The sequence below is a fragment of the Ranitomeya variabilis genome, chromosome 2, assembly GCF_051348905.1.
Source record: "Ranitomeya variabilis isolate aRanVar5 chromosome 2, aRanVar5.hap1, whole genome shotgun sequence".
NCBI classification, from domain to species: Eukaryota; Metazoa; Chordata; class Amphibia; order Anura; family Dendrobatidae; genus Ranitomeya; species Ranitomeya variabilis.
The window spans coordinates 944,987,273-945,014,196 of NC_135233.1; the positions used below are offsets into that span (position 1 = coordinate 944,987,273).

The 26,924-nt window shown below is 41.7% G+C and overlaps 1 protein-coding gene across 14 annotated transcripts; it reads left to right on the forward strand.

The window, feature by feature from the left end:
• The first annotated feature begins 109 nt into the window (after nt 1–109).
• LOC143808258 (cysteinyl leukotriene receptor 2-like) lies at nt 110–26,924 on the forward strand. 14 transcript variants are annotated; one of them, XM_077290737.1, is made up of 6 exons: nt 110–160; nt 277–381; nt 16,373–16,567; nt 19,273–19,503; nt 21,913–21,964; nt 25,776–26,924. In XM_077290737.1, exon 6 carries the CDS (start codon nt 25,776–25,778, stop codon nt 26,817–26,819), a length of 1,044 nt encoding a protein of 347 aa, XP_077146852.1. In that variant the 5' UTR covers nt 110–160; nt 277–381; nt 16,373–16,567; nt 19,273–19,503; nt 21,913–21,964; the 3' UTR covers nt 26,820–26,924. The 14 variants fall into 14 exon arrangements, with proteins under 14 accessions (XP_077146852.1, XP_077146853.1, XP_077146847.1 ...); XM_077290738.1 differs by having other exon boundaries at nt 277–377; XM_077290732.1 differs by lacking the exon at nt 16,373–16,567.

The following is a 26,924-nucleotide window of genomic DNA, read 5'->3' on the forward strand; positions in this document are numbered from 1 at the left end:
AATGGTTAATCCTAATATATCTGTGCTGTTGTTTAGGCTACAGGAAATAAGAATTGTGTAAGAATACTCAAATTATGTGAACATGTGAAAAACATATAATACTTCCCCATTTGTCTCTGGTTTCTCAATCTCTTGAATTTTACCAGTGTCCACATTCTTGGTAATATTTCTCTCTCTGCTTTAGATTACTTCTTTTGATTGTTTTGGGGCATTTCAGGATTCTAATGGACATTTTATTCTTTTTATCATGTGTTGGACTTTTTCTCTCTAAACTAGCATCTGCCTACAAATTCTAGCAACTCCATAGGTTTCCTTTACAAGAAGAAGTTCTGCATAGTAAGAAACTATTTGATATTTTCATCAAGAGGGCACATCAAGTACGTAAGTCACTTTAAAACTCTTTTAATATAATATTTTTGTAACATTAATTGTTTATTACTAGTGATGAGCGAGTATGCTCGTTACTCAAGATTTTCCGAGCACGCTCGGGTGACCTCCGAGTATTTTAGTGTTCGGAAATTTAGTTTTCCTGTTAGCCTGCTTCATTACATGTGGGGATTCCCTAGCAACCAGGCAACCCCCACATATACTTATGCTGGCTAACAGATGTAAATCATTCAGCTGCAGCGATGAAAACGAAATCTCTGAGCACTAAAAAATACTCGGAGGTCACCCAAGCGTGCTCGGGAAATCTCGAGTAACGAGTATATTTGTTCATCACTATTTATTACTAATGAATTGCTGATATTTCATTGCTTCATAAATATGTTGTTAGCTCACTTTTGAGAGCTTCATGATTTTCAATATTTTGATAAAATATCTTTAAAGCATGTACAGTACCTATAAAGTGAATGTAACACCTTCATATCTAAAGATATTGTAATACCTAGACTTTTTATGACTGATCAACAGACTCTTAAGAGTTTAGCTCTGTACCACCTTCAGTTAGTGCAGAGCAGTACTTTAACACTCCTAAGCTTCCTAGGAGTCCTACAACACCTTTGTTTGCCTCCTAGCTTAATAATAATAATAAAAAACATTAAAAAGTTCAACTGTAAGATCTCAGATAGTTATGACAGGAAACAATTGTGGCATTTTCTATTGGATGCTGTACCATGGAACTTTAATACTGAACTGGCTGTCAATCATTGCTGGCTGCACAGTTGCAGCCACAGCTCTCAGTGCAGAGTGGTGCAGAAACGCTGCCGGCACCACCCCTGTGACTGAAAGAATGAACTTGCAGGGAGAATAAAGTTAATGTCCTCTCGGCAGTTGTGCTCTCAGTATCATAATGCTATTAATCAGCAGATTAAAACCCACATGTGCAGGTTAATAGAGTTATATATTACATGACAGGTTCTCTTTAAAATGAAGGTGTCGCTGTTAGAGGTAACATCATCCTGTACTCACACAGATGAGTGAGTTCCACATCTTCCATAACTTGCCATCTATTCCCCCCCCACACTAATACACAACAGGCCACTTATGGTCTACGTTTGATAGTACTTTTGTCTAGAAGGCTGATACCAGTGTTTGTGTTATTTCTACCGATGCTTGTAGCCCCCACAGACTTAGCTGTTGTATGGTTTTTGTTTTCTTTTAGACTAACCTGTCCTTACATATTTCTACTTTTCTTTTGCTATACATTTAATGCAAAACGATATAATATAATGGTGTAATAATAAATCCTAGGTGAATTGACATACATACAGAAAGTTGTCAACTTTGACCAGTAAAACAAGTGTGCAAAAACAGACATGCACAGTTAAATGTCTTCATTTTTTTACTATTTTTTTTAACAAAATTGAACCCCTTTCACAAAAAATGCAAAAAATTATAAGAAATGCTTTGTAGAAATACAACGAAAAAAACAATACCTTCCGCAGGGTGCAGCATATGTGTGGCGTGAACAGATGTAAAAAGAATAGTTGTGTGCGATATGGACATATGTCTGTACTTTAGGGAATTTCCTTTTGCATTTTTAAAATATTATTCCCTCCTACACAAAAACTATTGCACAAGAAATCCATTAACTCAGGACAATTACATGTGACAAGAAGGAACCCTGCATAACACTGTGTGTATATATGTATATATATATATATATATATATATACATATATATTCAGTCATATGAAAAAGTTTGGGCACCCCTAATAATCTTAAGCTTAATGTTTTATAAAAATGTTTTTTTTTGCAACAGCTATTTCAGTTTCATATAGCTAATAACTGTTGGGCACAGTAATGTTTCTGCCTTGAAATGAGGTTTATTGTACTAACAGAAAATGTGCAATCTGCATTCAAACAAAATTTGACAGGTGCATAAGTATGGGCACCCTTATCATTTTCTTGTTTTAAATACTCCTACCTACTTTTTACTGACTTACTAAAGCACTTTTTTTGGTTTTGTAACCTCTTTGAGTTTTGAAATTCATAGCTAGGTGTATGCAATCATGAGAAAAGCTACTTAAAGTGGCCACTTGCAAGTTGTTCTCCTGTTTGAATCTCCTCCGAAGAGTGGCATCATGGGCTCCTCAAAACAACTGTCAAATGATCTGAAAACAAAGATTATTCAACATAGTTGTTCAGGGGAAGGATACAAAAAGCTGTCTCAGAGATTTAACCTGTCAATTTCCACTGTGAGGAACATAGTAAGGAAATGGAAGAACACAGGTACAGTTCTTGTTAAGGCCAGAAGTGGCAGGCCAAGAAAAACATCAGAAAGGCAGAGAAGAATGGTGAGATCAGTCAAGGACAATCCTCAGACCACCTCCAGAGAGCTGCAGCATCAACTTGCTGCAGATGGTGTCACTGTGCATCGGTCAACTTACAAACTGGGGCCCTGTTTGTATGTCCCCAGTTCTTTCTGTATAGCACAAAAAAAGACCTTTTATTACACTTCCATACAGTGTGGTCCTGTAGGATCGCGCATCCTACGTCATCCACACAGTGGCCCCCCTCGCTCTCCTGAGCAGGCACACTTATCTATTTTCTGCAAAGTACTATAGTGCGCACGCACAATAGTGGATTCAGGAGAGGCGGATAAAACAATGACTAATCTTTGTGATATACAGTGAACAAAAAGCTAATTGCTCTTCCTTGTACTGTAGTTGCAGGTTATCAACATTTAGACAAGTAAAGCACTTTATTTTGCATTAAGACTTAATGGTTAGAGAGCAAGTGATGAATTAGGAGAGCAATAGATAGAGCATAAGTGAACGAATGAGTAATGGTACAGTGCAGTCATTGAATTGCTGATTCGGACAATGTGAACAATTTACTATTGTAGACTTCACCCAAATTTTAATGCCTGAAAAAAGCATGAGATATTATAGGATAACATATCTAATGTGTCTACAGATCAATAAATAGTATACTCTATGTACTGCATAATTAAATGCTTGTTGTTTTTTTCATGCCTGTAGTATAAATTGCTGATTTGGCACAGACTATAAAAAACAAGAAGTGTTCACTACCTAGTAATAAGAAAGAGGAAGTATTCTTAGAAATCATTTTGCAGAACTCCGCAAAATGGCTGAAAAGTAATATCTAATGTATCTCCCTACTCATAAAATAATAATAACAATAATAATAATAATAATAATAAATAATGACTAGTGATGAGCGAGTGTACTCGTTGCTCGGGTTTTCCTCGGGTGACCTCTGAGTATTTATGACTGCTTGGAGATTTAGTTTTCATCGCAGCAGCTGAATGATTTGCAGCTATTAGCCAGCTTTATTACATGTGGGGATTCCCTAGCAACCAGGCAACCCCCACATGTACTCAGCCTGGCAAGTAGCTGTAAATCATTCAGCTGCCGCAATGAAAACTAAATCTCCGAGCAGTCATAAATACTCGGAGGACCCCCGAGCAACGAGTACACTCGCTCATCACTAATAATGACACTACAAAACCTTGTTTTATAGCTGACAATTAGTAGGCATGCAACTGAACTGAATACTGTCTAAAAAAGAGTCACATTTGTAATCCACAACTCACCTGTCACCTATCTTTCGGCACATAATGAGAAGTTGGGTAACTTTGTAGAAACATTGTATTGCCTTAAGTCAGCTTTTTTATAGCCCAGAGCTGTATTCTATATTCTGTTGGTTGGCTTCCTAATTGAAACAGTTATGTTTGTTTTTTTTAAGGTTTCTTGTCTAAAGGTACCGTCACACTCAGCGACGCTGCAGCGATATAGACAACGAGCCGATCGCTGCAGCGTCGCTGTTTAGGTCGCTGTAGAGATGTCAAACACAGCAGCTCCAGAACGATGCAGGAGCGATCCTGTGACGTAACGGTGACGCACTTATCGTTCTCACAGGTCGTTAGCTCCATGTTTAACATTGCTGGCATCATTGCTTTTGCTGTCAAACATGACGATACACGCCGATCTGATGACCAAATAAAGTTCTGGACTTCTAGCTCCGACCAGCGATATCACAGCGGGATCCAGATCGCTGCTGCGTGTCAAACACGACGAGATCGCTATCCAGGACGCTGCAACGTCACGGATCGTTGTCGTTCTCGTTGTAAAGTTGCTCAGTGTGAAGGTACCTTAACACTGCACATGTAGTCATACTACACCAGCGAGAAAAAAAATTGTTTTTACTGTATGCAAGATGGACTACAAGAATTACTGGAGGAATTTGCAGTATTATGAATGCAGCTCTGAATTGTAACACACACTGTTACTTGGGATTAGTAAAAGACAAGTAATATTTTAAAAGTTACTTACATTTTTATTTTAACTCTAAAAGGTTTTTCCAAAAGTTAATGCCAACATACAATAACGTAAAAATGTTTATGGGACTCCTACAGACGGCACAGACAAGCATAATTAAAAAGCCTTTAACGCGCTGTGAAATATGGAAAGAAAAGTACCCCTTTAAGTCAATTTAACATATTTTAACCCCTTCATCACCTTGGGATTTTCTGTTTTTCCATGTTTGTTTTTTGCTCCCCCTCTTCCAAACCTGTCTAGGTCCTCTTTTATCTAAGTAGTTTAAAAAAATTCCAAACTTTGCTAAAAAAAACTAAAAAATTTGCGCCATTTTCCAATACACGAAGAGTCTCCATTTTTCATGATCTGGGGTCCGGTGAGGGCTTATTTTTTGCGTGCTGAGCTGGCGTTTTTTAATGATAGCATATGGGTGCAGATATGTTCTTTTGATCGCCCGTTATTGCATTTTAATGCAATGTCGCGGTGACCAAAAAAACATAATTCTGGCGTTTCGAACTTTTTTCTCGCTATGCCATTTAACGATCAGGTTAATCCTATTTTATTGATAGATCGGGCGATTCTGAACACAGCAATACCAAATATGTGTAGGTTTGAAATTTTTTTTATTGATTTATTTTGAATGGGGCGAAAGTGGGGTGATTTAAACTTTATATTGTTTTATTTTTTAATTTTTTTTTACTTTTTTTTTTTTTTTTTTTTTACTTTTACCATGCTTCAATAGCCTCCATGGGAGGCTAGAAGCTGGCATAGCTTGATCGGCTCTGCTGCATAGCAGCGATCATCAGATCGCTACTATGCAGCAGAAATGCAGGTGTGTTGTGAGCGCCGACCACAGGGGTCGCTCACAGCAGGCCAGCATCAGTAACCATAGAGGTGTCAAGGACCTCTATGGTTACCATTCTGATGCATCGCTTACCCCCGATCATGTGACAGGGGTCAGCGATGCGCTCATTTCCAGCCGCCCAGCCGGAAGCGCCGGTTTAATGCCGCTTTCAGCGTCATTTAACTAGTTAATAGCGGCGGGTGAATGGTATCTGACCTCGGACGTACTATCCTGTCCGAGGTCAGAAAGAGGTTAAGGTCCAAATAACTTTAGTCTATCTGACTAGGGAAAAACAGATGGCAACCAGAGTAATCTAACAGCGTATATAAAAACAGAATTGCGTCAAACTTTTTAAGCTGCTCAAATAGTTTAAAAGGATGAAAAGTTATCTCTTTTGAGAGGAAAGATATATATCTTGGTACCGTGTTAGCCAGTAGATAGAAAAATATTTAGAATTGAGAGTCCTCAGTGGTTGATACCTTCTAATGGCTAACTGAAAAAATGGTAACAAATTGCAAGCTTTCGAGACTACGCAGGTCCCTTCATCAGGCAAAGACTAATACAAATTCTGAAAAAACACATATTTATGCACAATATAGCCCAGAAAAAATGTTATAAATAAGACAGGTAATGTGAAGCAGAATTATTATTATAAATACTGGAACAGTACATAGATAAGGAGTGTGAATGTTTTATGGTTCTCTGAATGGGTCTAGCTATGTGTTATCATGACCCCACATGGTCTGAGGAGCAAATTCCTTAATTGATGTAAAAAGACATAAATCCATGCGACACATTCATTCCTGCACTGAGTGTGTCAAAAGTCATCATCAGCTTATATTTCATGTCCATAATGCTGTGATCCGGGAGACAAAAATGTATTGCCACAGATAGATCCATTCTTTTTTCTCTTATTGTGTGGCGATGAGAATTCATTCTTGTTCTAAGCTTTTGCCCTGTCTCCCCTACATACAGACCCCCATTGGACATTTGGTACAAATAATTAGATACACCACATTAGATGTGATGCAGCTGAAAGTACCTGGGATCTTGTAGTCCTGATGTGAGTTGGGGATCTTTATCTTGTCCGTAGTCATTATCAATGGACAGGTTTTACATTTTTTCTGGTTGCAAGGAAAGGTTCAGCTATTGGTAGAGGGCAGGGAGCTTCTGACAATGATACTTCTAAGGCCATGTTCACACGATTTTCAGGTCCTGATTTGGAAAACCCGCAGTGCAAAACTGCACTGCTGATTTTCCTGCAGTTTCTTCTGCAGATTCCTCTGCGGGTTTTCAACAGCACTTTCCTATTGGTGCCTGTTGAAAACAGGAGCTGAATCCGCAGAAAGAAGTGACATGGTACTTCTTTTTTTCTGCAGGCAAATCCTCGCGGATTTGCCTGAGAAAAAAAGGATAGTGGGCACAGCGGTTTTTGTTTTCCATAGAGTAACATTGGACTGTACCCTGCATGGAAAAAGGACCTGAAAAAAAAAGGATCAAAAAAAGGATCGTGTGAACATAGCCTTAGATTTGGGGGCTGTCTAAAACACAGTAGTGGGGGGTCTGGAAAAATAGATTGTAAGCGGGCATCTTTTTGCAGTAAAGGTTGTAATTTCCGTGCAGCTCCCCTTAGCACCTTCAGATTTTGATTGTAGGTGACTACTAGAGGAACCCGGTTATTTTCTTCTTTAGTTTTGTAATGTAGCAGGTGATTCCTTGATATTCTAGTTGCTCTTGTAATTTGGTTTTGAATTGTTCTTGGATGGTAGCCCTGATTCAAAAAGGTCTTTCTGAGGTGATCAAGTTGTTCATCTCTATCTATGGGGTTGGAACATATACGATTGTATCTGATGGCTTGGCTGTAGACAATAGAGTTTTTTAAGTGTTTTGGATGGAAACTGTCCCATTTGAGGTATGTTTGGCGGTTGATTGGCTTCTGATACAGGGATGCCTCTATTTCATTGTTCTGCAGCTTAATGATGGTGCCCAAAAAGTTAATTTCAGTGCTGGAGTAGTTAAGTGTTAAGTTGATGGTGGGATGAAATCTATTAATCTGTTCATGGAATGTCTTTAGCTGTGGACAAAAAGTTGCTTTCAAGCTTGGCCATGAAAAGATTTGCATACTGTGGGCCATTTTACAGTCTCCTGTAGATATATCTTGTTGTCAAAGTCAAAGTAATTGTGGGTGAGGATGAATTTTATAAGTTTCACCACAGAATCAGCATCAGTCCCTATGTTTTCCAGGAAGAATTTGCAGGCATTTAATCCATCCTGGTGTGGGATATTAGAGTAGAAAGATTCCACATCCATGGTGGCCAGGATGGTTCCTTCTAGTAGAGGCCTCTACCTATCCAGATACCTGCTCAGTAAGGGTGCCCACACATGAAATAATTGGTCTTCCTAGATTTCCAGATTTGTGGATTTTGGGAAGCATGTAGAATGTCCCTATTCTTGGACTTTCTGGTATCAGGTCATCAGATTTTTTCAAAAGCCATCCAAAAATTATCATTTTAATTAGGTAAATAAAACAGCTGTGCCTGTTTCAGTGTGAATCTACTATATAATTGTCTAAGGGGTACTTCCGTCTGTCCTTCTGTCACCGTTATTCGTTCGCTGATTGGTCTCGGCAGCTGCCTGTCATGGCTGCCGCGACCAATCAGCGACGCGCACAGTCCGGAAAAAAATGGCCGCTCCCTACTCCCCGCACTCACTGCCCGCCGCCCGCATACACCCCTCCGCTCACACAGGGTTAATGCCGGCTGTAACGGACCGCGTTATGCCACGGAATTTACTATTGATGCAGCCTATGCAAAAAATAAAAAATCATTATATACTCACCTTCCGATGCCTTGCCCGCTCCTCGCCACCCTCCGGTAACCGCTCTGTGCAAGCGGTAGATTCCGGTACCAGTTACCGCATGGCAGAAGGACCTGCCATGACGTCACGGTCATGTGACCGCGGCGTCATCACAGGCCCTGTGCGCCTGCGCGAACAGGACCTGCCGTGACATCACGGTCATGTGACCGCGGCGTCAGCACACCCAGGGACCAGAAGCTGCAGCCTGTACCGCGGACAGGCCACATAACTACAAGTATGGTGAGTATGTACACACTACAAGGGGACTTCGGATCGGAAGGTGAGTATGTTTATTTTTTATTTTTTAACCTGTCACGTGGCTGGGCAATCTACTACATGGCTGGGTTATATACTACGTCGCAGGGCAATATACTATGTCACTGGGCAATATACTAAGTGGCTCTGTGCTGTATACTACGTCGCTGGGCCACGTCACTGGGCAATATACTATGTCGCTGGGCCACGTCACTGGGCAATATACTATGTCGCTGGGCCACGTCACTGGGCAATAACTACGTCACTGTCACTGGACAATATACTACGTGGCTCTGCTGTACACTACGTCACTGGGCAATATACTACGTCACTGGGCAATAACTACGTCACTGGACAATATACTACGTGGCTCTGCTGTATACTACGTCACTGGGCAATATACTACATCACTGGGCAATAACTATGTCACTGGACAATATACTACGTGGCTCTGCTGTATACTACGTCACTGGGCAATATACTACGTCACTGGGCAATAACTACGTCACTGGACAATATACTATGTGGCTCTGCTGTATACTACGTCACTGGGCAATATACTATGTCACTGGGCAATATACTACGTCACTGGGCAATATATTACGTAACTGTGCAATATACTACGTAACTGCAATATACTACGTAACTGGGCAATATACTACGTGGCTCTGTGCAATATACTACGTCACTGGGCAATATACTACGTCACTCAGCAATATACTACGTGGCTGGGCAATATACTACGTCACTCAGCAATATACTACGTGGCTCTGTGCAATATACTACGTCACTGGGCAATATACTACGTCACTCAGCAATATACTACGTGGCTCTGTGCAATATACTACATGTCTGACCAATATACTACGTGAGCATACATATACTAGAATACCCGATGCGTTAGAATCGGGCCACCATCTAGTAAGTAATATTCTGTCAACTAAAAGTGAAAAAAACCTTTTTTGAGGGATGCAACTGGTTTGCTAAACACAAAATTATTAGGCAATCACACAGATTTTTTTATCAAGCCATTCAAAAATCATCCTCTTTTTTTCTGGAGACAAAACAGTTTCACTGTTTTGAACATGAAGTTATGACTTATCAAACAGGAGTGAGATCCAAGAAGTATTGTTTCTCCTGGCGGAGAGTGACATGATAAGCATGTCAAGGTGAGGAGACTTAAAGCCACAATGCTTCTCTGGGAAATATGCAAATTGTCTCTTCAGAGAAGAAGAGGACTAGAACTCTAGTGCCACCTATTGGAAGTAGCAATCCTAACAGTCAATGACCCTTTAACAACCCTTGTCACATGACGTAGGATAATAGCCAAACCAGAATCTCAATTTTCAGTACCCCGAAACACAGTGTCTGCAAATTGAGATTCTGGTTTGGCTATTATCCTAAGTCATGTGCAAAGGCTCGTTAAAGGGTCGACATTGACTGTTAGGATGGCTACTTCCAATAGGTGGCACTAGAGTTCTAGTCCTCTTCCTCTCTGAAGAGACAACTTGCAAACAGGAGTGAAAAATGTACTATTTTGGGGGGATCTGTAACTGGTTTGCTAACCGCAAAATGATTAATCAATTAAAAAGGCTTTTTATATTCTGTTTTGAGAGTTATTTTTGAGGGTACACAAACATAAGAGTACATTTCTAATTTCTAGTCCTAACTAGTGATGGGCGAGCACTAAAGAGCTCTGGTGCTCGTTGCTCGGGTCGAGAAAATTGGAATGCTCGGGTGCTCGACCTCAACAACGAGCCCAATGTAAGTCTATGGGAAAACAGAGCATTTTTGCTGCGATCCCCCCAGGGGTACTTTTAGGGTCTAAAAATGTCTGAAATCGATAGAAAAAGTGCTCAAATGACATGGGAACATTATGAGGAAGACTCCTGGAAGCATTTCTGATTCCCAGGTCACAGCTGTGAATAATCTTGTCAGTGTCTTATGCCACTTTAACAGGCGCACAATAAAACATACAAAAACTAAACCAAAATGGATTTTCCTAAGAAATATGTTAAGGAACATACTTCCCAGGGTAATGATTTGTATGTAAGGTAAAATAAATAACCCAAAACAAAAATGTTCCTCCACCACTTGGGCTATGTTAACACGTAACGTTTTTAATGCATTTTTCAACTTTAGCAATGCTTTCAACCAATACAAATGCATTCACTGGGAAATATCATTTTAACATTTTATAACCTTATTTGGCCATGTGGTGTGTGACATCTTCAGACACATCCTGTTTCATTTATGAAGGAGGGACTCTTAAAGTCACAAAATCTATTTTTATAGGGCCAGAAGTCTGCTCTCATTATTCTTAGAGAGCCATCAGCTGGCTATGCTTTGTTGTTTGTTGTTACCATTATTAACCCCTTCATGACCGTGGGATTCTTTGTTTTTCTGTGTTCGTTTTTCGCTCCCCTCCTTCCCAGAGCCATAACTTTTTTATTTTTCTGTCAATTTGGCCATGTGAGGGCTTATTTTTTGCAGGACGAGTTGTACTTTTGAACGACATCATTGGTTTTACCATGTCGTGTACTAAAAAACGGGAAAAAAATTCCAAGTGCAGTGAAATTGCAAAAAAAGTGCAATCCCACACTTGTTTTTTGTTTGGCTTTTTTGCTAGGTTCACTAAACGCTAAAACTGACCTGCCATTATGATTCTCCAGGTCAGTACGAGTTCATATACACCTAACATGACTAGGTTATTTTTCACCTAAGTAGTGAAAAAAAATTCCAAACTTTGCAAAAAAAAAATAAAAAATTGTGCCATTTTCCGATACTCGTAGCGTCTCCATTTTTCGTGATCTGGGGTCAGGTGAGGGCTTATTTTTTGCGTGCCGAGCTGGCGTTTTTATTCATAGCATTTTGGTGCAGATACGTTCTTTTGATTGCCCATTATTGCATTTTAATGCAATATCGCGGCGACCAAAAAAACGTAATTCTGGCGTTTTGATTTTTTTTCTCATTACGCCATATAGCGATCAGGTTAATGCTTTTTTTTATTGATAGATCGGGCGATTCTGAACGCGGCAATACCAAATATGTGTAGGTTTGATTTTTTTTTTTTATTGATTTATTTTGATTGGGGCGAAAGGGGGGTGATTTAAACTTTTATGTTTTTTTTATTTTTTTCACATTTTTTTTTACTTTTTTTTTTTACTTTTGCCATGCTTCAATAGCCTCCATGGGAGGCTAGAAGCAGGCACAACTCGATCACCTCTGCTACATAACAGCGATCATCAGATCGCTGCTATGCAGCAGAAATGCAGGTGTGCTGTGAGCGCCGACCACAGGTTGGTGCTCACAGCTACCGAGGATCAGTAACCATAGAGGTCTCAAGGACCTCTATGGTTACCTTCCTGACACATCGCCGACCCCCGATCATGTGACGGGGGTCGACGATGACGTCATTTCCGGCCGCCCGACCGGATGCGGTAGTTAAATGCCGCTGTCTGCGTTTGACAGCGGCATTTAACTAGTTAATAGGCGCGGGCAGATCGCGATTCTGCCTGCGCCTATTGCGGGCACATGTCAGCTGTTCAAAACAGCTGACATGTCCCGGCTTTGATGCGGGCTCACAACGGAGCCCTGCATCAAAGCAGGGGAGCCGACATCGGATGGTATAGTACATCCGATGTCAGTAAGGGGTTAAACAGTGGGTCCTTTATACTGTTATTGCAAATGCAGTGAGTGGCAGGGCTGCCCAAAATTTGGACGCACCCCAACAACCCATTGAACAGCTGTCATGGATGACCACATGTAACCAAAGTTCCCAGTACTCAATTGGTACTACAATACTGTTTGCTTATGCATTGAATGCAAGGCCTGACCTTCCCCAAAGTTGCACGCACCCCAATAAGCCTTTGAACCCACATACTGGATGGCCACAGGAAAACCAAAATCACATTATTCATTTGGCACCCATACTGTTTCCTTATGCACTGAATGCAAGGCCTGCCCTGCTCCAAAGTTACATGCATTGAATAGACGTCATGGATGACCACATGCAACCAAAGTTCCCAGTATTCAATTGATACTACCATACTGTTTGCTTATGCATTGAATGCAGTGTCTGCTCTGCCCCAAAGTTACACGCACCCCAATAAGCCTTTGAACTGAGGTATTGGATGGCCACATGCAACCAAAGTCCCAGTATTCATCTGGTACTCCCATACTGTTTGCTTATGCATTGAATGCAAGGCCTGCCCTATCCCAAAGTTACACAGACCCCAATAAGCCTTTGAACCCACGTACTGGATGGTCACAGGAAAACCAAGTTCACGTTATTCATTTGGTACTCCCATACTGTTTGCCTATGCATTGACTACAAAGCCTGCCCTGCCCCCAAATTACACATACCCCAATAAGCCTTTGAACCAAGGTATTGGATGGCCTGTGTAGGGGCTTATGGAGCGCCCCCACCGCTGCAGGGCTGAGGGGTAACCGGTACCGGGCCTCTGAGTCTCTGCTCTGGGGTTGTTACGGTGGCTAGACCCAGTCCGTAACCCTGCTGAGGGACGTCCAATGAAAGGTGTGGGTGGTGGTGATGTTGTGGTGCAGCGTAGGTCGCAGTAAATAACAAGGACACCAGGTTGCAGTCTCTTTACCTCTTTACTGAAGGCTTCAGGATCCTCAGTCCAGAATACGGTTAACCGGGCTGCCTGTGTCCGGCCGGTCCAATGGCACCTCCAGAGTTCCCTTTTCAGGTGGAAATCTGTGCCTACCTTCTAGCGCTTGTGTGTTGTGGTCCTCCCCTGCTGTGCTTACGGGATAGTCCCCACAACTGTTGTGTCTGTTTCTGAAGTTCCCTCACAACTCGATTATGATGTTCTTCCTCGTCCCCCAGATGATATGGCTAGGACGCACCCGTATGATGGGTAGGCTTGGAGCTCTTCCGGGACCCTAGAGTCGCCCCTCTCCTATTGTTGCCCCCTATGTCTTCTTAGGTGATTTGAGTGAGACAGCCCGCCTATAACTGACTGTCCTGCCATAGGTTTGAAGTAAGGCCTGGAGCTCAATACTTCCTCGGCGTTTCCGGCCACTGTCTGCGCGCCTCAATAGGATGTTGCCTCATCTTACAGCACGACTCCTACTCGTGATTCTCCTTGTTGCGTTGATCTTGTTTCTCACTCAGCACAATTAACCTCACTTCTTGTCCTTTCTTGGGGTACCGCCGCTATAAAGTGCAGGCGCGGTCCCGTAACGTTCTCTCTGTTCGCTAGGCCTCTGTCAGGATCCCACCCCTGACAGGGACCCCCCTGAATCTTCCCCTGCAACACCCTCTGCCACAGGATGTTACCTGGTTCCAACCCAGTCAGCTTTCTGTCTAACTTCCTATCTAACCCCCAGTTTTACCAGATTGTGAGGAGTGGCCTAATACATAGCACCCTTAGCTCCCCCTGGAGGCCAGACTGTGAAGTGTATTGGTGTCTGTGATACCTGGTCAGGTGAACTCCTTCAGTGCCATCAGACGTACCATAGCCCCCCTTAGTGGCAGAGCATCAGTACTGCAAAGACGAGGACTCTGGGGCGCTGCACTTACAAACATTTCTCCCTGGGGGGTACTCCTCAACATACTGTGTAAAAAAATTTTTTACGGGCATCATAAACACCCTTGAAAAAAATAACTTGGATATTGCATCACGGAACATGTTCACTCTGGTGATCTAGTGGTGGGTGTCTGAAGAGACGAGGAGGATGGCCTCCTAAAAATTATTTTCCCAATTTAAAGGAGCAGGTCTCCTTTACTTGTAATGCCCATAACTAGTGTTGAGCATTCCGATACTGCAAATATCGGGTATCGGCCGATATTCGCTGCATCGGAATTCCAATACCGAGTTCCGATATTTTTGTGATATCGGAAATCGGAATCAGAAGTTCCTATAAGTTCCCAGGCGTGTGCGGTGAGTATGGTTCCCAGGGTCTGGAGGAGAGGAGACTCTCCTTCAGGCCCTGGGATCCATATTCATGTAAAAAATAAAGAAAAAAATTAAAAAATATGGATATACTCACCCTCGGACAGACCCTGGACCTCAGCGGTGCAACCTCCGTTCCTAAGAATGCAGTGAGTGTAGGACCTGCGATGACTTCGCGGCTTGTGATTGGTCGCGTGAGCGGTCACATGAGCGGTCACGCGACCAATCACAAGCCGCGACGTCATCGAAGGTCCTTCACTCTGCATTCTTAGGAACGGAGGCAGACGCTTGCAGCGGTGACAGCCAGGGCTTGTCCGAGGGTGAGTATATCCATATTTTTTATTTTTATTCTTTATTTTTACATGAATATGGATCCCAGGGCCTGAAGGAGAGTTTCCTCTCCTTCAGACCCTGGGAACTATGGCGCCCCTAGGGGTATTTGCCACAAAAATAATTATTGACACCAAATACAAATACTAGAGTAGCAAGACTGCACTACCATCTCCGGCCAGAAGGGGGAGCTCCAGAGTCTCCCCTTCATCTATTCTGGTCTGAGAAAAGGATTGGCAGTTGGGCTGAGGAGCTGAAAGTGAGAGGTCATATAACTGAACTCCTAACAGCCCTATGAAGGATTATAGGCCCGTAATACCCATAGTAGGAAAAGAGGAGTAGAGAAAAAGGACATTGTGAGAACCGGGTAGCAATAATCACTACCCATAATAGGCGCAGAGACGGATACCGGATCCGTGGCTATATTCATTATATGTAATACAGCAACCGGAAGGACGTGAGGTGATATCAGCTTCACCAGGGTAAGACGCAGCAACAGACACAGAGTTCAGCGGTACTCCCAGAGGGGGTAAGCCGACAAAAAGGACTCGGACCCGTCGAACCAGAGCATAGAAGAGACAGATTGGGCCGGCAGCCAGTTCACATACAGCAGCAGGGCCATACAGAAACTGCGCATAATAAGAGGTGGAAATCCTGACAGGGTCAAAGTAATTTCAGAGTTCTTATACAGACTCCGGTGACAGTGTTGGTCACAAATCCCTTTTTGTTGAAGTAAACTGGTTAAACGTTTCAGCGCCTCAGTCTTACATTTGGACAATAGCCATCAATCCAGGATCGGGGTCATCACAGCTGAGAGGACCTGCTGCTGATCAAGTAAGTGTCTGTTACTTCATGATATCCCTTACACTGTGCATCGCCTGAGGCCACAGCACCTGGTCAAGCCACTAGTGACATCCCCCTCAAGGGACGGACCTCATTAATCTGGTGCTGGGTACCTCGGTCTCCCGGGCGTCACAGAACCATCCAGGATCACTTCCGATATTTGTGTCCTATTGACTTGTATTGGTATCGGGTATCGGTATCGGCAATATCCGATATTTTTTGGATATCGGCCGATCCAATCCGATACCGATACTTTTAAATATCGGAAGATATCGCTCAACACTGGTCATGGGAAAGGCAGTGTAGGAGGGTGGTGCTGTTATGGACAGTAAGGAACACACTCATTCTTTAAGAGACTGCTCCCTCTTGTCTGGCAGGATGGAATGTTTTGCTTCTCCACTGCAATAGGCTGTGTGAATGAACTGGACTGTGCAGATGGCAGGGGTGGAGCCTGAACAGCATGTGTGAGCTGAGGCTGCTGCAGAGAGAACTTTGTGCTGATAGCTGCAAGAGAGCAGAACTGTGTCCTGATATAGCTGCAAGAGAGGACCCCCAGCCTGTAACGGAGTGGACTTGTGAGATTTGAGAAACTTTTCCAGGTGCAGCGAGGGTGGATGTCCTGTGTTAGTTCGAGGAGCTACGAAGATACCGAATGGGATTTACAGTTTCCAGGAGCACCTCCAGGACCCAGTAGCAAGAAGACCACATTTCACGGAGCTGACAGAAAGCCGTGCGCACCACCGTACTAGACTGTTGGGGCCCCCCAGGACTGGATCTGAGACCCCAACATCACCGTGAGTTTGTTCCTGTTTTATGCACATGTCAGGGCCTAGTGTAGGCTTCAATAGTCAGAACACAGTAGCCGTGAGGCCTGCTTAGTAAAGGCCAGGGAGGTTATATTTAGAGTAGCATAATTCTTTGTTTATTGTTTGCATTTACTTGTGTGACATATATTGAGTCTGTAACAGTTGGAGCACCGTGCTATTTTATGGACAAGCTAAAGAATATAACTCTTGTAAATTATCTTTTGCCATTGCATACCCTTTTGCATCTTCCTCATCCACTTCATTCCTTTTCTTCCAATAAATCTACCCTTTGTTGTTTGCACCTCATCTGGTGTACAGTAGTCTTTCTGCACCATGTCAGCAGCGCAACATAAAGTCAGCCATGCGTGCCAGACTGCTAACAGGCAAGACTTTAGGCATGCTCTCCTCCTCCTCCTACTCCCTGTCCTCAGACTATCCAGCCATCCAACATCTGGTATAACAGTTGTGCTTGTAGGACCATCTATAGTGCATGAAAGTAGCTCCTGTTTTTCCTCCTCCTCTTCCTCATTTTCAACCATTTCAGGTTGGGATGACATGAGGCTGGGATGTGTGTAATCACCCTGTATGGTTCCTTGCTCCACCTCATCATGCTCCGCCTGCAATACATCCTCTTTCATTGTGAGCAGAGAGCTTTTCAGAATACAGAGAGGCGGGATAGTGACTTCTGAGCTCACAACACCGCAGCTAATTCCCACGATGACACATACCTCCCCTCAAGGACTTGCCCGGCGGCCATCTTACTATATATATATATATATATATATATACACACACACAGTGAGTACGAAAAGTTCATTTTTTTCCTCACTAATGGACACTCTGCACCCCATCTTGACTGAAAAAATAGAAATGTAGTAATTTTTGCAAATTTATTAAAAAAGAAAATCTTAAATATCACATGGTCATAAGTGTTCAGACTCTTTGCATAGTATTGAGTAGAAGCACCCTTTTGAGCTAGTACAGCTATGAGTCTTCTCTGGAATGATGCAATAAGTTTTTCTCACCTGGATTTGGGGATCCTCTGCCATTCTTCCTTGCAAATCCTCTCCAGCTCTGTCAAGTTGGATGATGAATGTTAGTGAACAGCCATTTTCAGGTCTCTCCAGAGATGCTCAATTAGGTTTAAGTCAGGGCACTGGCTGGGCCAGTCAAGAATAGTCACAGAGTTGTTCTGAAGTCACTCCTTTATTTTAGCTGGGTGCTTTGGGTCGTTGTCTTGTTGGAAGGGGAATCTTTGACCGAGTCTGAGGTCCAGAGTACTCTGCAAGAGCTTTTCATCCAGGATATCTCTGTACTTGGCCACATTCATGCTTCCTTCAATAACAACCAGTCGTCCAGTCCCTGCAGCTGGAAAACACCCCCATAGCATGATGCTGCCACAATTATGTTTCACTGTTGGGATTGCATTGGGCAGGTGATGAGCAGTGCCTGATTTGCTCCATACAAACTGCTTAAAATTATCACCAAAAAGGTCTATCTTCATCTCATCAGACCAGACAATCTTATTTGTCATAGTCTGGGAGTCCTTCATGTGTTTTCTAGCAAACTCTATCTGGGCTTTCATATGACTTGCACTAAGGAGAGGCTTCTGTCGGGCCACTATGCCATAAAGGCCCAACTGGTGGAGGGCTACAGTGATAGTTGACTTTGTGGGACTTTTTCCCATCTCCTTACTGCATCTCTGAAACTCAGCCACAGTGATCTTGGGGTTCTTTTTTACTTCTTTCACCAAGGCTCTGCTCCCACTATTGCTCAGTTTGGCTGGACAGCCAGGTCGAGGAAGACTTCTGGTGGTCCCTAACTTCTTCCATTTTAGGATTATGGAGGCCACTGTGCTCTTAGGAACCTTGAGTCTTGCAGAAATTCTGTTGTAACCTTGGCCAGATCTGTGCTTTGCCACAATTCTGTCTCTGAGCCCCTTGGCCAGTTCCTTTGATCTCATGATTCTCATTTGGTCTGACATGCACTGTGAGCTGTGAGGTCTTACATAGACAGGTGTGAGCCTTTCCAAATCAAGTCCTATCAATTTAATTAAACATAGCTTGACTCCAATAAAGTAGTAGAATCTTCTCAAGGAGGATCACATTGAAATGGACAGCATGTGACTTAAATATGAGTGTCTGAGCAAAGGGTCTGAATGCTTATGACCATGTGATATTTCAGTTTTTCTTTTTCATTAAATTTGCAAAAATTACTACAATTCTGTTTTTTTTTCAGTCAAGATTGGGTGCAGAGTGTATATTAATGAGAACAAAAATGAACTTTTTTGAATTTACCAAATGGCTGCAATGAAACAAAAAGTGAAAAATTTAAAAGGGTCTGAATACTTTTCGTACCCATAGTATATATACAGTTGAGTGCAAAACTTTACATACCCCAGCAGAATTTTTGCTTTCTTGGCCTTTTTTCAGAGAACATGAATGATAACAGCAAAACTTTTTTCGACTATTATTGGTGGTTGGGTGAAGCCATTTATACTCTGTTTTCAAATGTGCTCCTAACCAATGGTGTGATAACGAGTGCTATGTCTGGCCACTCTGTCATTGAGGGGGCGCCGGAGCAACAAGTGTCTCCTGTTGCTAGTTTCCAGTTCCTGTACTATTGTGCCTGCATTCTGTCTGTGTACCGCTAGTGTCCTGCCAGTACTTATCTAATACTGTTTGTCTTCTCAGAGTACCTGCTGTACGTCACTCCGTTTCCCAAAACGTTACCAGTACTGCCTGTGCCAGTCCCATCCTGCTCAGCCATCCGTTACTCTGTACCCAGGACGACATCACGATTGCCTGTGCCAGTTTTGTCTCGCTCAGCCGCTTGCCGTCTGTCAAGTTCAACATCACCTGCTATCTCTGCCAGACCATCTATTCTGCTGGGACAGCTTCCACGTGTCCAGGGTCTAACTGGAGGTAGCACCTGTGTCCCTTGGATATTCCATTCTGGCCCTGTTCGAGGGGTCTTACTACGGGTGTCTGGGGCACGCCTACTTCGGAGCCCCCCGGATGGTGGTCCCATGGTTGCACTAAAAATAGCAATGAATGAATGTACACTGCAATATCTGTGACTCCGCTTCCATTTGTAACAGCTTTTACTGGCTAGTTTACAGGGGAGCTCCGGTAAAACATTGCAAAGGCTATGCAGAGCGCTGCTGGCTGATATTTAATACCCTGGGAAAGGGCCATGGATATTGGCATCCCCCCAGGCTAAAAACATCAGCTCTCAGCCATCCCAAAAATGGTGCATCTTATAGATGCGCCAATTCTCGCACTTAGCCTTGCTCTTCCCACTTGCCCTGTAGCGGTGGCAAGTGGAGTTCTTATTTGTGGGGTTGATATCACCTTTGTATTGTCAGGTGACATCAAACCCACAGGTTACTAATGAAGAGGCGTCTATAAGACACCAATCCAATACTAATCTTATAGTTACATGTTAAATAAATACATGGCCAGAATAAAGTCCTTTATTTGAAATAATCACACAGACTCCTATATTGAATCTAAATTTACCATACTTACTGAATGCCGAATCCCCAACGCCCTTGTCTTCTGCAGCAAAAATAAAATAATAAACCAACATATAATACTATGTTGTCCGACATAGTCCACTTAATACCGAGTGTCCACGGCGATCTCACGTGTAGAACGGTCACATCAGGAGATGTGACCACTCTACCTGGCCTCCGGCGATAGACTGACAAGAGGTAATCGCTCCTGCAGTGTATCCTCACCGTGAGAGTTCACCGGAGTTCATAAGCTCCGGTGCTCTCACTCACAACACTACCGCTATGTGAGAACTTTCCCACACAACGGTGCCATAAGTGAGAGCACCGGAACTATCAGCTGATGAACTCCTGTGAAATCTTACGGCGGCTCAGTGATACACTGCGAAAGCGATCACCTCCTGTTAGTGTATCGCCGGCGGCCAGTTGAGATCGTCATGGGACACTTGGTATTAAATGTACTACGGTGGACAGGTGAGTATATGTTAGTTCATTATTTTTGATTGTTTGCAAGAAACATGGGCATCGGGGATTAGTTATTCGGTGAGTATGCATTGTGTATGTGAATATGTAAATGATTTGATTTTCTTTACAATTGAACACAGGCGCCAGATGATGAGACTATTCTCCCATCATCGGCTGATGCTGTCACTGTTATATGTGACAAAACACGTCGACGAATAGGAGTAGTACTCCCATCAGACAACACCTGGGTTCACACGTCTCATGGGTACACACAGACAGACAGACACACACACACACAGACAGACACACAGACAGACACATGCACATATTCTCCACCCACACACAGAGAAACACGCACATATTGTCTGCCCACACAATCATTTCATTTGACAAATCGCAGCGTTTTTGGCAGCGAATCGGCAAACCTTTTCACACCTGTTTTGCTGCAGATTTGACTGACTCAATGAAAGTCAATGGGTGCAGCAGCGCTGCAGATCTGCAAAAAGTACTGACACGCTGCGAAAAATAAAACGCTGCAAATAAGGATGGAAATTTAATGTGCACAACACTTCAGGAATGTCATTCATTAACATTGCTTAAGTAATCCATTGTGCTTTTGGAGCATTTCTGGGTGTAAAAAAAGTTGCAAAAACGCATCAAAATGGCATTATATGCACATAGCCTTAACCCCTTGCACACCAAGTGAAAATCAATCTGTACCGCTCAAGTTAAAAGCGAAATGGACTCCAAAGAGGAACTGCAATTTGCCAACCGCTACTAACTTTTGATCCCAGATACCCCAAAGTTCTCAGCAGGAAGCAGTACATTCATGACAAGTGCATGCCAGATATCACTAGACACAAAGATATTTAAGTATAAAGGTTTTATCACCAAAAAACATGTAACGTAATTTCTCAGAATGTGTAGAGATTATGCTAGAAATACATTTTGCATACTACTCTTTATTCTACATTATTACTGTGCATATATATACAGCAGAAATTTCTGCAACTAAAAATGTATGCCTTACATCTGAATGAAATTGTGCCAGCTGCAAATTCATGGCATAGAAATTTTTGTAAACTTTTATGACATTTATGATATTAAGGTAGTGAAGGGCGCAACATTTGCTTTCTAAATATTGCAAATTTATGGTGAATTCCCCTTTTGCAAATTTGGTAGCAAAAATGTTAGTAACTGGTAGAAATCTATTCTAGACGTGATTGTTTGGAAGTAAACACATGGATTTCTGCATGTCTATCAGATAAATCAGACACTCTAGAAATGTAAGCAATGAATATGCAAAATTTAAATTGACATTTCAATGACTGTTATTTCTGTTTTTTTTTTTAAGGAATTCTAAGTATAAATAAACAGCAAAATTACATGGAAAAAGGTAAAATAATGTAAGTATAATGGAAACACCACTATAATAGATTTCTGACAGATTTGCTCTTTTAAACACTGATGTTCTACCTTGTGCAGTGCTTAAAGTGATAATCTTATCTCCAAGATCCTATCCCAATATGTAGTAGGTGTAATAATAATAATATTAATAGTAATATTAGGAAATACCTCCAATTAGAAATATAGTTCTTCTGATTTGCTATGCCCCCATGTGCAGCATCTTCTTTAGGGACCTATTCAGATTTAAGTGAACTCTGAGGTGCCTATATATTGGAAACTCCCCAAAACTGATACCATTTTAAAAACCATATCCCTCAAATACTTCAAAATTGCTATCATGAAACTTCAGGTGGTAACAAAATTAATTGTACACTTTCCTGTAAAATATTGCTTCTGCAATTTTTTCACTTTTACAAGGAATAGCACAAGAAAATGGACCCCACAATTTTTTACCTAGTTTCCTCTAAACACCATATGTGGTCAGTAACCTCTATTTAGACAAACAGCAGCATTCAGAAGGGGAGAGGCACCATATGAAATTTAGCTGAAATATCTTGTGGGTTCCTTGGCACATTTGGAGGGCCCCTAAATAGAGATGGGCAAACCCGAACAGTAAAGTTTGGGGACCATACAGAACACCTACTGTTAATGAATGGATTCTAATTCGGACTTCACCAGGAACTCCATGTTACTGTTCGGGTTTGGTCCCCCAAACACTGGGCATTTCTCTCACTTTCATGTGCAAATACAGCCTCTAATCAGGAGTAAAATCATTACTACCGGTCAGACAGCTGGGGTTCACATGCTGTCAAATGACAGCATGAGTCCGCCGCTGTGATTGGAGCTAAAAAGTTTACCTCCGGTCACTGGTGTCGGCTGTTAAGACTATTTCTCCCATCAGCCGGAGCGTGCTGCTGCTAATAACAGCGAGAGCATGTGGCGGCTGATGGGAGTATTCATCAGACTGGACAACTGATATATCAATCACTGCACAAACAGCTCAGCACTGAGAATCATTACGGTGATATTCCGATAGCTGTAACTTTTAAATTTTTTTCCCCAAATGAACCATATTAGGGTTTTTTTGTGGGACAGTTTGGTGTTTTCGTTTATACCAATTTTTTTACATACGACTTTTTGACTGCTTTTTATTACATTTTTTGTGAGTCAGTATGATCAAAAAAATGACATTTTTGGTGTGTTTTTTATTTTATTTTACAGTGTTCACAGTATGGCATAAATAATGCTACAGTTTTATAGATCGGAAAAAAATTATTAAATTTCAGCTCAGCACTGTGATGGCCATTTAAGACGCTCCAGCATGGACGTAGTTCAGTCCAAACTAAGCACAGCTGTAGCCAAACAAGAAGTGTTTTTCCAGTGAACGTTGGAGGAACAGTAGTAGACGCTTTTGCAAAAAACTCTTGATATTTAATTAACCAAAATGTTACATACAGGTATAAAGCCAAAATATTTACCCCTCACCCCCCTAAGGCTACGCGTTCGGCGGATGCCTTTATTACAGTACTGACTGCCTGTGTGTTCATGGTTATAACTGGGTCCCATAGGCCACCGTACTCTGAAGTCATCAGATGACCTCAGGGTATCATGGCAATAATCGGCAGCCATGATTATGATCGTGGGGGGGTTGATCCTGCCAAAGGGGGTTAATCCACCCCTATTGGTAATACACCCAGCCGAGGCTAATACCACAGTACAGCTGTCATGTACAGCTGTCACCTGCAGGAATTTCAGCTGCGAGGTGATGCTACTCACTTATTTCTCAGCAACGTAAATGTTTTCAATATCAATATGGCAACTCATCAGCTTCCTTTTTCTACTGATGCCTCTGAAACACCATGGAGGGCACTTTCTCTTCCTTTTGCTTCCCCCTCTCTTTCTCATTCTGTTACCCTTCCTTCTGAAATCTCCATAATGTTTTGCTGGGCATCCTACCTCTATCATCTGCGCCTAACATCCTGCATATGTTAACATGTTAAATGGCACTGTCAATCTCTGATGCACTGCTATGTATAGTATTGAATAATCACAGGTTCAAGAACAAATGCAGTAAAAAAATAAAAAGTTTTTAAATATATGAAAAAATACAAAAAAATAATAATTCAAATCACTTCCCATTTGCCCCATTAAAAATAATAATAAAAAAGTACACATATTTGGTATTGCTGCAAGACCAATCAATCAAAATATAAAATAAATTAATCTGACTTCAGTATTATATTTTTCTGGCTGCCGCAACATTGCAATGAAATGCAAAAGCAGGCGATCAAAACATCGGATCTACCCGAAAATTATATCAGTAAAAACACAATCTCAGGGCACAAAATACAAGCCATCACATAGCCTCATATCCTGAAAATGTAAAACATTATGGGTTTCACAATGTGGCAACACATGCAAATTTCCGAATTTTTTTTTTTTTTACCACTTAAATAAAAAAAAAAATACACGATTGGTATCTACATAATCTTAGTGACCTGGAGAATCCTGTTGCCAGATCAGATTTATCATATAGTGAACGCGATAAATAAAAAAATCCAAAAAACAATTCAGGAGATACACTATTGTTACAATTTCAACACACTTGGAATTTTTTCCCACTTTCCAGTGCATGACATTATAAAATGAACAGTGTTATTCAAAATTACAACTTGTCCTGCAAAAAACAAGCCCTCATATAGCTATGTGAACTAAAAAATAAAAATGTTATGGCTCTTGGAAGAAGGGGAGGAAAAAATCTAAAAAACAAAAAATGGCCACAGTGGGAAAGTGTTAAATGTAAGGCATAAAAGATAAACTCAGTAACACTGTGCAATAGGCAACTTTATGATTTGTAGCTAGTGTTGAGCATTCTGATACCGCAAGTATCGGGTATCGGCCGATACTTGCCGTATCGGAATTCCGATACTTTTGTGGTATCGGGAATCGGTATCGGAACCATATTAATGTGTAAAATAAAGAATTAAAATAAAAAATATTGATATACTCACCTCTCCGACGCAGCCTGGACCTTACCGCTGTGAACCGGCAGCCTTCTTTGCTTAAAATGAGCGCGTTTAGGGCCTTCCATGACATCACGGCTTCTGATTGGTCGCGTGCCGCTCATGTGACCGCCACGCGACCAATCACAAGCCGCGACGTCATCCCTCAGGTCCTAAATTCCCTTCAGCGGTAAGGTACAGGCTGCGTCGGAGAGGTGAGTATATCAATATTTTTTATTTTAATTCTTTATTTTACACATTAATATGGATCCCAGGGCCTGAAGGAGAGTTTCCTCTCCTTCAGACCCTGGGAACCATCAGGGATACCTTCCAATACTTGAGTCCCATTGAATTGTATTGGTATCGGGTATCGGTATCGGATCAGATCCGATACTTTGCCGGTATCGGCCGATACTTTCCGATACCGATACTTTCAAGTATCGGACGGTATTGCTCAACACTATTTGTAGCCCATTCTGGACTTTTTTGGGATCTAGTACAGGGCAAATAAAGGGGGTTATAGATTTCAGGTTGCTGCTCCCTACTTTTTTATTGTTTAAGGGAATAGAGGCAAAATCTGAGAGGTGAGGTGTCAGATGGAGTATTTTTTTTTCCTTTTATCATTTGTTCTATTGCATTATAATCATAATATCTGATATTAGGTACTGTGGTTTCACCAAATGATAAGGACTTTGCATTCTACCACATGACATTTCCCCACACAGGCACCTTACATTGTTAAGTCTGACTTAAGCCTGACATGTTAGTAAAACATATCCAGTAATGCAATTTGTTTCTCTCTTTCTAGATGAACGACAGTGAAGCAAACCCCATACACCCTTGTCCCATACAAGATGGTTACAAGAATCTGGTGTATACAGTTGTCTACATCATTGTATTTCTCAGCGGATTGCTGTTTAATACTGCTGCTGTGTACGTTTTTTGCAAAGTTAGGAGAAAGAAAGGAATTTCAACTATCTGCCTACTGAACCTTGCAGCGGCTGATCTTCTGTTCATATTTTTTCTGCCTCTCAGAATAACCTACTATCATAAGAATGGGACTTGGATATTTGGAGACTTTATGTGTCGACTTACTACTTTCTCTTTCTTTTTCAGCATGTACTCTAGCATCTTTTTTTTAGCTTGTCTGAGTATTTTCCGCTATATGTCAGTGGTACACCAACGAGCAATCAAAGTTAAGACAGCAATTAAAGTTTGTGCTGGCGTTTGGATTTTTACAGGTCTAAGCACAATACCTTTCCTTCTTTCTGGCGCTATCGTTCGGGAAAATGTCATAAGATGTTTTGAGCCCTCTCAGCTGTCAGCATGGGAGAGGGTGATGTATATGAACTATTATGCTTTGGTTGTTGGATTCACTCTCCCTTTCTTTGCCATTTTGGTGTGTAATGGGTTGATCATCAGGCATATTGTTACTATGCCTATGGAGAAGAAAACCATTCAAAAGCAAGTTACTATGATGGTCTTGGTTCTTTTGGTTTGCTGCGTCTGTTTTTTGCCATATCATATTCAAAGAACAGTTCATTTACATTTCTTGGTTCATCATCCAGACACATGCACCTTACATGATGTCCTTCAGAAGACTGTTGTTACATCATTGTGTTTAGCTGTTCTTAACACCTGTTTGGATCCTCTGCTATACGTATTTGTAGGTCATGGTTATAAATCATGGCTGCTATATCTATGCAGACCCAAAAAGGCTGCAAATGTAAAAACTTCATCTACTGACTCGAGTGGTATCAATGAGGCAATGGTAGAAGAAGTTCCAATGAATGAAAATGGTCAAAGATCAAGTAATGATAATGAACTAAACAATGGAACGCTTATTTGCTAGAATTTCTATTATATCGGTTATATACACAAGCCTAAGCATATGTTTGTATTAGGTTATTTTTTTATTTCTGAACTACTGAAATAAATAAAGAGAAATTAATGATGA

Coding starts and splice junctions, on each gene's coding strand:
- LOC143808258 (XM_077290737.1), top strand. CDS start 25,776: ATGAACGACAGTGAAGCAAACCCCATACACCCTTGTCCCATACAAGAT.